This window comes from Somniosus microcephalus, chromosome 12 (genome assembly GCF_052327205.1).
Source record: "Somniosus microcephalus isolate GS21.2 chromosome 12, FLI_Smic_1.0, whole genome shotgun sequence".
Classification (NCBI taxonomy): Eukaryota; Metazoa; Chordata; class Chondrichthyes; order Squaliformes; family Somniosidae; genus Somniosus; species Somniosus microcephalus.
In genome coordinates, this window is record NC_140998.1 from 17,719,670 (window position 1) to 17,733,406 (window position 13,737).

At 48.1% G+C, this 13,737-nt stretch overlaps 1 protein-coding gene across 1 annotated transcript in view; it reads right to left on the reverse strand.

The window, feature by feature from the left end:
• LOC147109055 (26S proteasome regulatory subunit 4) overlaps positions 1 to 13,737 on the reverse strand; it is a 31,289-nt gene that overhangs the window by 1,455 nt on the left and 16,097 nt on the right. Inside the window, exons 5-10 of the mRNA XM_086002632.1 lie at positions 13,157 to 13,342; positions 11,145 to 11,273; positions 9,783 to 9,879; positions 5,336 to 5,525; positions 3,672 to 3,823; positions 637 to 791 (exon numbers count right to left, since the gene is read on the reverse strand). Coding sequence (XP_085858758.1) covers positions 637 to 791; positions 3,672 to 3,823; positions 5,336 to 5,525; positions 9,783 to 9,879; positions 11,145 to 11,273; positions 13,157 to 13,342 — 909 coding nt within the window. The remainder of the gene's footprint in view (positions 1 to 636; positions 792 to 3,671; positions 3,824 to 5,335; positions 5,526 to 9,782; positions 9,880 to 11,144; positions 11,274 to 13,156; positions 13,343 to 13,737) is intronic.

A 13,737-nucleotide genomic window follows, 5' to 3' on the forward strand; every position in this document is an offset into this window, starting at 1 on the left:
TATTCTCCACAGTTAAAACAGCCTGCTGATGCTCACTGGCCAGGCTCACACTTGGGAGAAGTACCGGAGAGTGATCAGCTCCCGTGGAACCGTGCACAGCAAGAGTGACAGACACCTGCGCAAAAACATAAGAATATAGGAGCAGGAGTAGGCCACACGGCCTCTCGAGGCTGCTCCGCCATTCAATAAGATCATGGCTGATCTTCGACCTCAACTCCACTTTCCCGCCCGATCCCCATATCCCTTGATTCCCTTAGTACCTAAAAATCTATCGATCTCAGCCTTGAATATACTCAATGATTCAGCATCCACAGCCGTCTGGGGTGGAGAATGCCAAAGATTTACACCCCTCTGAGTGAATAAATTTCTCCTCATCTCGGTCCCTTTATCCTGAGACTATGTCCCTAGTTCTAGACGCTCCAGCCAGGGGAAGCAGCCTCTCAGTATCTACCCTGTCAAGCCCACTAAGAATTTTATACATTTCAATGAGATCACCTCTCATTCTTCTAAACTCCAGACAGTATAGGCCCAATATACTCAATCTCTCCTCATAGGACAACCCTCTCATCCCAGGGATCAATCTAGCATGAGAGGGGAGGAGAAACACAAAGGGCATAAGAAAAATAGGCCACTCACCTTAATATCTGCCCCGGACAGATCATCTTTAGCCAGGATCAGTTCATCCAAGCTCACGTCTTGTGCTACTGTCATTCTGCTCGTGTGGATCTGGAAGATACGTCGCTTGGTCTTTTCATCCGGGAGAGGAAATTCAATTTTACGATCAATCCTCCCTGGAATGACAGAAAATCAAAAAAATAAGACTTGTGTTTATACAGCGTCTTATGTCTCAAAGTGCGGAGTCAGCTGTGGCTCAGTGGGTACAGGAAACTCTTTGGTATCCGGCACCGACGGGTTGCCGGTTGATCAAAAATTCCGGATGACGGAGAGGGTTATCTACCGAGGCTATTTTTAACTAAGAAAAATAAGAAAATCAAGAAATGTGCAGTATACAGTAATTGGGTACTCACCTACAGAATGTTGTGTTAACTGGATGGTGGAAGATGCTTGATTAAGTACAGTACTGCTAGTCGAGAGTAATGCAATGCAATGACTACCAGCAGCGTGGGAGACACACAGTACCCCTGTAAAATGGCGGATCGGAAGAGACTACCGGCAGCGCAGGAGAGTCAGACTCCTGTTATTGAGGTGTTCCGACTTCCAACAGCGTCAAGACGACGAGTAGTGGCAGTTTGGAGAACTACCCCCACTGACTAACTCGGCCACCGCGGGAGACTCGGACTCGGCAACATTGCCGGTTATTGAGGTGTTGTTTTCAGAGTGAGAATTTTGCCGGTTAATAGAGAATTCCGGATATTTAGGTGCCCTTTATATGAGAGTTTCCTGTAACTCTCTCGCCTCCGAGTCAGAAGGCTGTGGGTTCAAAGTCCCCCCTCCAGAGACTTGAGCGCAAAAATCTAGGCCGACACTCCAGTTGCAGTGCTGAGGGAGTATCGTTTTTGTCGGAGGTGCCGTCTTTCGGATGAGACATTAAACAGAGGCCCCGTCTGCTCTTTCAGGTGGATGTAAAAGATCCCATGGCACTATTTCGAAGAGGAGCAGGGGAGTTCTCCCCAATATCTATCCCACAAACAATATCACAAACAGATTATCTGGTCAGTATCACATTGCTGTTTGTGGGAGCTTGCTGTGCGCAAATTGGCTGCTGCGTTTCCTACTTTACAACAGTGACTACACTTCAAACATAGAAATATAGAAGATAGGAGCAGGAGTAGGCCATTCGGCCCATCGAGCCTGCTCCGCCATTTAATGAGATCATGGTTGATCATCCAAACTCAGTACCCTGTCCCTGCTTTCTCCCCATATCCCTTTAGCCTTAAGAAATATATCTACGTAACTCCTTCTTGAATATATTTAATGAATTGGCCTCAACTGCCTTCTGTGGTAGAGAATTCCACAGGTTCACCACTCTCTGGGTGAAGAAATTCCTCCTCATCTCTGTCCTAAATGGCTTATCCCTTATCCTTAGGCTGTGACCCCTGGTTCTGGACTCCCCCGCCATCAGGAACAACCTTCCTGCATCTAGTCTGTCTAGTCCTGTTAGAATTTTATAAGTTTCAATGAGATCCCCTCTCATTCTTCTAAACTCCAGCGAATATAAGCCCAATCGACCCAATCTCTCCTCATACGTCATTCCTGCCATCCCAGGTATCAAAAGTGCTCTACTGGCTATAAAGCGCTTTGGGACGTCCTGAGGCTGCGATAGGCGCTGTAGAAATGCAAGTCTCTCTTTTCTTTTCTTTTCTCCATATAATGAATTAGTTTAGGTGTGCTGTGATTGCTATGTAGGCGAATGCAGCCGACGTTCAGTGGCAGAACATCCCAATGACCAGCTAATGCACTTGCTTGTCGATGGCAATGGTTGAGGGGAAAACACTGCTCAGGCCAACGGGAGAACTCTGGGCTCTACTCTGAATAGTGCCGTGATCAGCTGACCGGCAGATTGGTTCAAATGTCGGTCTGAGAGACATCTCTGACAATGCAGCAGTCCCTCAGTAATGCAGTCAACGTGTTCAAACCCTGGTACAGGATCTAAAGCGCCTGTGTAACCGTGGCTGGTGCCACACTTCACTAACAGTAAATATTTACCAGTTAGCAGAGAGTAATGCGCTTGCGTGTAAACACGCTCTGATGTCCCCTCAGAGTGGGGCGCAGTCAGCAGTATAACTCGTCAGGGCTGGCTCACACTGCTCTATGTGTGGTTCAATGAGCAGCATTTGGATAAGTAACCAGGTACAGGAAACTTTGTGCTATCCGGCACCGACGGGACCGAGCTGTTGCCGTCCCATCAAAACTGCCGGACAAACCAGCGCTAATGTTGAAACATACGGAGATTTTGAGCTCCGTATCTGGCAACAAAACCCTGTTGCTTAGCAACAGCTTCTAAACAGTCGGCCGTACCTGGCAAGCGTCTCTGTAGCTTAGCAACAGCTTCAGCGAGACCTTGCAGAGCCTGACTGGTGAAAAAATAGCAACAAAAAGAAAAAAAAACTAATGAAACGGCTCCTGATTTTTGCCGGTGTCTCGAGTTAACCTCCGGATAAACCAAAGTTTCCTGTATTTGCTCCGACAGTTAGGTTTTTGATCTAGTCCCTGGCCTATGCGCCATAAAAATCGGAAAACATTGGAAATAAACTCAATGCCCACGAGCTCCTGATAGAAACAAAGGACACGTTACCGAGGAATCTCCCAAGATGTTAACCTGCCCCTACACTTGATTAAAAATCGGTTACATCTCTAACTTTTTCCAGTTCTGACGAAGGGTCATCGACCTGAAACGTTAACTCTGTTTCTCTCTCCACGGATGCTGCCTGACCTGCTGAGTATTTCCAGCACTTTCTGTTGTTATTTCAGATTTCCAGCATCCGCAGTATTTTGCTATTGTGTTATGTTAACCTGCATTGTCTTCTCTGCCGCGGATTTCTCACATTTTCCATCTCAGATTTTCAGCTCTTGGGAGTTTAAAAAAATATTATTCCATATCTAGTTGCATTTTTTTTTTTTTTAAATGCCGCAGCTGCTCTCTTACCTTCAGTTGCACCGTCTAACCGATTAAAGAGCAAATTCTACGTACTGACCATCTGTAAACTCACCTGGCCTGATGAGAGCTGGGTCGAGTGTTTCTATTCTGTTTGTAGCCATGATAACTTTCACATCTCCCCGAGAGTCAAATCCATCCAGCTGGTTCAGAAGCTCCAACATTGTACGCTGGATTTCCCGTTCACCGCCGGAATTGGAATCGTACCTGAGAACGAAAGGCGATTCAACGATCAGAACGGCCGTATACTGGCAGCAAGTACAGGGGATCCTCACCAACCTTCAGCAGGCTGAGAAACCGCTCAAAAGCACCATCTCCAATGGAATTGTAACACTGAGCCATTCGGACCAGGAAGGTCCTAGGTTCAAGACTCAATCGATGCTCAAGAACTGACCAACACAGAAAGCACCAAGGATGTGACATGATGCGGTGAGTGCAGCGGGCTCAGGAGGAACAGGTGACTTTGGACCTCTGGTTCCCAAAGCTCTCCACCACTGGGGGTTTTCCTCACCTCATGTCTGGGTCTGTTGTAGACTGATTGATAGAGATTGAAGGGCTAGACGGACTGGATGCAGGGAGGATGTTTCCCCTGGCTGGGGGGGGGGGGGGTCTAGAACGAGGGGTCACAGTCTCAGGATACGGGGTAGGACAATTTAGGACTGAGATGAGGAGAAATTTCTTCACTCAGAGGGTGGTGAACCTGTGGAATTCTCTACCACAGAAGGCTGTGGAGCCCAAGTCACTGAATATATTTAAGAAGGAGATAGATAGATTTCCAGACACAAAAGGCATCAAGGGGTACGGGGAGAGAGTGGGAATATGGTATTGAGATAGAGGATCAGCCATGATCATATTGAATGGCGGAGCAGGCTCGAAGGGCCGGCTCCTGCTCCTATTTTTCTATGTTCTATGATTAGTCAACAACTCCATTATCATTGAATCGTGGGGTTAGCAGGATGCTAGGAGGTGAACTAGATGGAGCTTGGTCTTTTTTCGTTTAGCAATTGCTATGTTCCTGTGATCACGAATTGCCTGTAACCAGTGATTAATGAGTTTGCTCTCCGCCATGCAGCTCTACCCAGCTTCCCACTGATCACAGCCAGCTGCCAAGTTGTACAATTGTTCACAACTATCCATGTATGTCTATGTGGACAGCCTTGGCTCGGTGGGTCGCTCTCTCACCTCTGTCAGAAGATCGCAGTTTCAAGCCACACTCCAGAGGCTTGAGCACAAACTCTAGGCCGACGCTCCCAGTTCGGTACTGAGGGAGAGCAGCACATCTTTCGGATGAGATGTTAAACTGAGACACCATTCGGCCTCTCAGGTGGACGTAAAAGATCCCATGGCGCTATTTCAAAGAAGAGCAGGGGAGTTCTCCCTGGTGTCGTGGCCAATATTTATCCCTCAATCAACATCACTAAAACAGATGATCTGGTCATCATCACATTGCTGCTTGTGGGAGCTTGCTGCGCTCAATTTGGTTGCCGAGTTTCCTACATTACAACAGTAACTACACTTCAAAAGCACTTAATTGGCTGTAAAGCGCATTGGGACATCTTGAGGACGTGAAAGGTGCGATAGAAATGCAAGTCTGTCTTTCTTTCTATTAATATCCACCATGACTTGAATATATAAACTGTACCAAACTCAAGAAAAACCCTTTAACCCATACGCAATACTGTCTAACCGCGCTCAAAGACGCCTCCGGGTCCGGCTTACCTTTTCGTGCCGATGGCATCGATTTCATCAATGAACACGATGGAGGGAGCATGCTCTTCCGCAACCCGAAACAGCTCGCGAACAAGCTTTGGCCCGTCCCCCAGGTACTTCTGGATGAGCTCCGAGCCAACCACTCGCAGGAACGTAGCCGAGGTTTGGTTTGCGACTGCTTTAGCCAACAGAGTCTTACCTGCACGTCAATAAACAAAGGGCATGTCAACAGGCTGGGCCGTTTATAGAATTTGCTGCAGCCATTCAGCAGGGGCAGTTTTAAATCCGCGCGATTGCACGGACATTAAAGTGACGACGTCAGAGACATTTAACATGCTGAAAGCATTCATTTTACTTCCCTATGTAGACATGAGGTGCAAGTGATCCCAAGACTGTTACTGAGTAGAGAGGCAATCTCTCCCACCCACTTGTAGAAGCACACTCATAATTCACAAAGGAGCGCACTTTGGGCAGTTGAGGATTATTAAACATGAATCCAAGATTTACTGTTTAATTATTTAAAGAAACAAACCCCTTATACTCCCCTGATGTCTCAGTTATCAAGGGCAGTGGGCAAGGGAACCACGCGGGAGAGGGTGCCAGATTCGATTCCTGCTCTGTGCTAAAGGAGCTGATCTCAGCGCAATAGGAGCAACGGTGGGAGCTCTTTTTAAAAATGAATTCCTGGATGTGGGAGTCACTGGCAGGGCCGGCATTTATTGCCCATCCCTAATCGCCCTTGAGAAGGTGGTGGTGAGCCGCCTTCTTGAACCGCTGCAGTCCGTGTGGTGAAGGTACTCCCACAGTGCTGTTACGGAGGGATTTCCAGGATTTTGACCCAGCGACGATGAAGGAACGGCGATATAATTCCAAGTCAGGATGGTGTGTGACTTGGAGGGGAACTTGGAGGTGGCGGTGTTCCCATGTGCGTGCTGCCCTTGTCCTTCTAGGTGGTAGAGGTCGCGGGTTTGGGAGGTGCTGCCGAAGAAGCCTTGGCGAGTTGCTGCAGTGCATCTTGTAGATGGTACACACTGCAGCCACGGTGCGCCGGTGGTGGAGGGAGTGAATGGTTTAAGTTGCTGGATGGGGTGCCAATCAAGCGGGCTGCTTTGTCCTGCAATTGTCATCGGTATCGCTGGGCTGGTGAGGGAGAAACAGCCAGTGTTCCTGCTCCTGGCAAGTGCATACTCACTGTGTGGGCTCACACATGAAGTATGGCCACTTGGGTAAGCTACTGGAGGCATCTGGTGCTCTTTGAACTGCATGTCGGAACATATAAGTGTATTGGAGAAGCCCATTCCGATCTCTCTGGCGCCATACCCCTCTGAGTGTTTTCTCCCATTTCTTATTCACTCTCTAGAATTGGCTTATACAAATCAGCCACCACTGCTCATAGAATGATACAGCGCAGGAGGCCATTTGGCCCATCGTGCCTGTGCCGGCTTTGAAAGAGCTTTCCAAATAATCCCACTTCCCTTGCTCTTTCCCCATAGCCCTGCAAATCTTTTCCCTTCAAGTATTTATCCAATTCCCTTGGTAGTCCATCCCATACATTCAGCACCCTCTGCATAAAGTAGTTAACTCGAAACTGTCCTTTCACCAACCCCCCCTCCACCCCATGTTTGACGCTATGCCCTGATGTTGTAGAATGTGTGCAAAGTTCATCTTGTCTATACCCTTCAGGAGCGTGAATACTTCGGCAAAATCACCTCCGAGCCTTCTCCGGTGTAAACAGTCCCAGCTTCTATAGCCTCTCCTCATTACATAGGCACCTAATCCTTGCACTGCAGCCTCAACAATGCCTGGATTATATAAGGACTAGAAGTGTACACAGTACTCCAGCGGAGGCCTGCACCATCGCTCTGTACTTCAGCAAGAGACTGGCAAATTAGAGAAAACAAAATCTCCAGGATTGCACAAAATGAATCTGCAATATTGGTACAATTAGGATCATAGAATGGTTGCCGCACAGAAGGCGGCCATTAAACTTTGGAACGAGTGAGATTCACTAAACCCTAGCTCACTTGTACGAACATACGAAAAATGTTGGCCCGGAAAGGATCTACTGGTCCATCCCATACAGTTGGGATGTCTTGAACATCATAACACACACACTCCCCACCCCACCCCACCCGGAACCATGTAATCTCCTGGGAGGGGTAAAAAGATAAAAACACAAGCCAATTAGGGGATAAAAAATAATCAGGAAATTCCTTAGGTGATCGAACCAATGTCTATTGGGCTGCATCCCCAGCACCACGCCGATTTTCTTCGACATGGAGATACCGCTTTGCGGGCGTGCATTGCACCGACATGTACATCCGCGCAGTAGAGTGTCGACTGGTTACTCCCCTCCTCGTGCGAGTCTACTGGTCCCTGGGGAAAGGACACCATCACTGGCCCCTGGGGAAAGGACATCATCACTGGTCCCCGGGGAAAGGACACCATCACTGGTCCCTGGGGAAAGGACACCATCACTGGTCCCCGGGGAAAGGACACCATCACTGGTCCCCGGGGAAAGGACACCATCACTGGTCCCCGGGGAAAGGACACCATCACTGGTCCCCGGGGAAAGGACACCATCACTGGTCCCCGGGGAAAGGACACCATCACTGGTCCCCGGGGAAAGGACACCATCACTGGTCCCCGGGGAAAGGACAACATCACTGGTCACCGGGGAAAGGACACCATCACTGGTCCCCGGGGAAAGGACACCATCACTGGTCCCCGGGGAAAGGACACCATCACTGGTCCCCGGGGAAAGGACACCATCACTGGTCCCCGGGGAAAGGACACCATCACTGGTCCCCGGGGAAAGGACACCATCACTGGTCCCCGGGGAAAGGACACCATCACTGGTCCCTAGGGAAAGGACACCATCACTGGTCCCTGGGGAAAGGACACCATCACTGGTCCCTGGGGAAAGGACACCATCACTGGTCCCTGGGGAAAGGACACCATCACTGGTCCCTGGGGAAAGGACACCATCACCGGTCCCTAGGGAAAGGACACCATCACTGGTCCCTGGGGAAAGGACACCATCACTGGTCCCCGGGGAAAGGACACCATCACTGGTCCCTGGGGAAAGGACACCATCACTGGTCCCTGGGGAAAGGACACCATCACTGGTCCCTGGGGAAAGGACACCATCACTGGTCCCTGGGGAAAGGACACCATCACCGGTCCCTAGGGAAAGGACACCATCACTGGTCCCTGGGGAAAGGACACCATCACTGGTCCCCGGGGAAAGGACACCATCACTGGTCCCTGGGGAAAGGACACCATCACTGGTCCCTGGGGAAAGGACACCATCACTGGTCCCTGGGGAAAGGACACCATCACTGGTCCCTGGGGAAAGGACACCATCACTGGTCCCTGGGGAAAGGACACCATCACCGGTCCCTAGGGAAAGGACACAATCTAAGTGGACAAAGTGATACCAGTGCACGGGCGATGTGCCCACTCCAGGTGCTGGCACAGCACTGCTCTGGTGCCCACACAGCTAACTCTATGGGCCTGGATAGAAGTTGAGCAGCAGAACAAAATGCACCTCGGCTGCTGTGCCCTACAGTTTTTAGACCGGATCATAACCTTCAGGCAGAAACCCAGTGTGAAATTCCTGGCACAATCCCGGCATTTTATTGCAAGGGGGTTGGAGTATAAGAGTAAGGAAGTCTTGCTACAATTGTACAGGGCCTTGGTGAGACCACACCTGGAGTACTGTGCACAGTTTTGGTCTCCTTATCTGAGGAAGGATATACTTGCTTTAGAGGCGGTGCAACGAAGGTTCACTGGATTGATTCCTGGGATGAGAGGGTTGTCCTATGAGGAGAGATGGAGTAGAATGGGCCGATACTCTCTGGAGTTTAGAAGAATGAGGTGATCTCACTGAAACATAAGATTCTGAGGGTAGATGCTGAGAGGTTGTTTCCCCTGGCTGGAGAGTCTAGAACTAGGGGGCATAGTCTCAGGATAAGGGGTCAACCATTTAAGACTGAGATGAGAAATGTCTTCACTCGGAGGGTTGTGAATCTTTGGAATTCTCTACTCAAAGGGCTGTGGATGCTGAGTCATTGAGTATATTCAAGGCCGAGATCGATAGATTTTTGGACTCTGGGGAATCGAGGGATATGGAGATCAGGCGGGAAAGTGGAGTTGAGGTTGAAGATCAGCCATGATCTTACTGAATGGCGGAGCAGGCTCAAGGGACCGTAGGGCCGACTCCTGCTCCTAATTCTTACGTTCTTATATCCACAAAGTGCGCTGGAGCTGCCAACTGGTGGTGAAAGTGTGCTGCAACCCCTCAGCTGGGTTACACTGACCATGGAGAAACACCAAGAACATTTAGATTTTAGCAGCTCCTTCTTTTATCCCGCTGGCGCTGAACAGATAGAAGGGATTTTAAAAAAAGTAATTAAGAATAAATTACCACTGACAATGTAAAGATATAATTTACCTGTGCCAGGTGCTCCGTACAGAATAACTCCTTTAGGAGGCTTAATTCCCATTTCTTCATAATATTCTGGATGGGTGAGCGGAAGTTCCACAGATTCCTACAAAAATGATAGTACTTTTTTGTTTTTTAAATATGAAGGAATATATCTATCTAATATATACACACATATCTAGCTATATCTATATTAAAGTCTTCCACCCCCTCTACAAAATGTGAATTCCCATTGTCACATTTCTGTCACACTATTGTGTCAACTTGGCCCACACTTGAAGTAGTGGATGTAGTTCTGGGCTCCGTACAACAAGGACATTGAAGCACCTGGAGAAAGAAAATGCGGAGAAGAATTACAAAGATGTTGCCATAACTGAGAGGATGCAACAATCAGGAAAGATTGAGCGAAGAGGAGGCCTGATAGAGGTCTTGAAAATTATAAAGGGGATTTTATAGGTTGGATGTGGAGAAACTGTGTCCATTTGTGGATGAGTCCAGAACAGGGGGGGGGGGCATATACAAGATAGCCAACATTTAGGAGGAATTTCTTTACACAGAGTGTGGTGAGAATGTGGATCTCGTTACCACAAAGAGTGGTTGAAGCAGGGGAGGCAGAGAGGGAGAAGGGAATAGAGTGATACATGAGAGAAGGCTCGTGTAGATCAGTTGGGCAGAATGGTCTGTTTCAGATTCTATGTAACTTTCCCCAATTATAAATCCATATGTTCACATTTATAATTGAAACTGCCTATGTAAACCTGTCACGTTGTAATTACACCCTATTGCCAGTGGTGGCACTGTAACACCTCATAGTTGCCAGCTCCTCAGCCTGCACTACCGAGAAACTCCTTTGCTCCAACCAACGTCACTTCCCAAATTGTCAATAAGTATTGTTATTTAAGTATGAATAATAATGTGAAATCCTAAGTACCATATAAAATGAAGGACAGAATATATGACTTTAAAATGGGGACTGAATTATGCCCTGGTCCAATCAACCCCGCTACATCTGAAAACTACACTTGGTCTGGACTCCATTAAGTATCTAGCACAAAGCACACAGTTCATAAAGTGTCACATTTAATTCTTGTAACACGTTGCCCATTACACACTGCTGATACAAACCCGTTGTTATAATATACCACGGCCTCCGACTCACTGTAAGCAATGCCACTGGCAGATGTAATCATGCCCCTTCATTACTTAATACATCAAGCTTCCAAGAATTCCGTTCATCACCCAAAAGTACCAGTGGTCCAACCAGCGGCACTAATTGTTGGGAGCTTTATTCCAGAACACGAGCACACTCGAGTTGAAAGGGGTCACTGAATATTGAATTTGATTTTATTAAAAAGAAAAAGCAGCTCTCACCTTGATTTCCTGGATCTGATTGTCCAGCCCGCCGATATCAGCGTACGTCTCCTGCGGAGCCTTCTCCACTTTCATGACCGTCACCAGCGGATCCGTATCATCGGTCAGCACCCCTATCACGGCGTGGACCTGATGCGAAGGACGAACAATACTTGTCATTTTATGCTTGCAAGCTATTTAAAACGTTTCAGGAGTATCGGGGTCTGACGTGGTCTGAGCTCAGTGGGGGGTGGGAGAGGGATTAAAATTATGCCCGAAAATTAATGGGCAGCCCTGTAATTAGGTCAAAACAATTTAAGCGCAATTCACAGCAGAAGAAAAGACTTGCATTTCTATAGCGCCTTTTACGCCCACCGGTCGTCCCAAAGTGCTTTACAGCCAATGAAGTACTTTTTGGAGTGTAGTCACTGTTATGATGTAGGAAATGCGGCAGCCAATTGCGCACAGCAAGCTCCCACAAACAGCAATGCGATAATGACCAGATAATCCGTTTTAGTGATGTTGATTGAGGGATAAATATTGGTCAAGACACCGGGGAGAACTCCCCTGCTCTTCTTTGAAATAGTGCAATGGGATCTTTTACGTCCACCCGAGAGGTTTAACGTCTCATCTGAAAGACGGCACCTCCGACAGTCCCTCAGCACTGCACTGGAGTGTCAGCCTAGATTAATGACAGTCATATTACTATCTAGAACCAGGTCAGACGAGAAACCATTTGAAAAAGCATCTTGGCTGCTCTATTTTAATCGATATTGCTACGGTCACTGCCCCTCTAAAAGGCTCCTCGCCTTCCTCCTAAACTCCAAACACTCTTCCCTCCACGCATTCTAACGTTTAAATTGAGACATTGCATCCTTTCAGTTAAAAAAAAGTAGTTCTTGGTATGTGGCTGACACTGACGGGGCCGTATTTATTGCCTAGCCCGAGTTTCCCCTGAGGGCATTGAGTCTACCATGTAGTCTGGAACTGGAGTCACATGTCGGCCAGACCGGGTAAGGACGGCAGGTTCCCTTCCCCGAAGAACATGAGTTAATCCCATGGGTTTTTTGGGCAATCTGGCAGCTTTCTTGGTTATTGCCCTGGTGCCAGCCCCCAAATCACCGGATAATTAAACTCAGCTTTACATCTTGCCAGTGTCAGCTGTGGATCAGTGGGTAGCACTCTCTCGCCTCTGCGTCAGACAGTTGTGGCTTCAAGTCCCACTCCTGGGACTGGAGCACATAATCTAGGCTGACAATTCAATGCGGTGCTGAGGGAGTGCTGCACTGTCGGAGGTGCCGTCTTTCGGATGAGACGTTAAACCGAGGCCCCGTCTGTCCTCTCAGGTGGACGTAAAAGATTCCATGGCACTATTTCAAAGAGGAGCAGGGTTTTATCCCCGGTGTCCTGGGGCCAATATTTATCCCTCAACCAACATCACTAAAACAGATTATCTGGTCACAATCACATTGCTGTGTGTAAATTGGCTGCCGCATTTCCTACATTACAACAGCGACTCCACTTCAAAAAGTACTGCATTGGCTGCAAAATGCTTTGGGACGTCTTGAGGTTGTGAAAGGCGCTATAGAAATGCAAGTGTTTCTTTTTCTTGCCGTGGTGCGATTTGAACTCGCGATCTTTGGGTTGCTAGTCCAGTGCTAGAGCCACTAAGCTGCCTACTTCATTCTTTCTCAGTATCTTTTTGGAACTGCTTACTGCTCTTCCTCCAAGCTTGGCGTCACCTAACCGCTACTCCTCGATTTGACTAGCCTTCTATCCGACTCTTTACACCTTTGATCAGGTCCTGCCTTGAGATATGAGCCTTGGCCCTTTACCTAGGTTTCTTGATAAAAGCAATTATCACAAGGAACGCACTCGAAGTAAATCCCAAACTGATCGCTTTCAGTCTTTATTATTTCCCACCCCCCTTTGACCATTAAAATATCCACACAAATACCAAGGGCGCGAACATCCAGATTTTAAATGACAGGCCGATCTCGGCACACGCTTTAAAGGCAGTAAACTCTCTTTACCTTATGGTTGAGTAGGACCGAGCAGCCAGGCTCAAGCAGATCTTTATCCACAAACGACAAGATGCTGACGTAATGCTCGGAGCCGACAGACGTCGACACAATGGCGTGGTTGTCGTCTATGATTTCCTCCAAAGTGCCCACAGACATTGGTGTCCCTCTCAGGTCGTCCACTTTAGACCTCTCCTCCTGTCAGATCAAAGGGAGAGTTAACAGGTTTTTTCTTCTTTATTTCATTCTCGCGACGTGAGCGTCACTGGCATTTACTGCCCGTTGATGGTGGTGGGCCGCCTTCTTAAACTGCTGGTAGCAGCTTGATACAACAGAGTGGCTTACTAGGCCACTTCAGAGGGAAGTTAAGAGTGAACCGCCGGGTAAGGACGGCAGGCTTCCTTCCCTAAAGGACATTAGTGAACCAGTCGGGTTTTTACGACATTCTGACAGCTTCACGGTCACTTTCCATTGATTTTGATTCACCAACTTTTTATTTCCAGATTTAAAAATTGATCAAGATCTGGATGGGTCGACAGCGGCAGCACCACTGGTGCAGTGCTGTTTGGGTGCTCGGTGTCTGGGCAGTACTG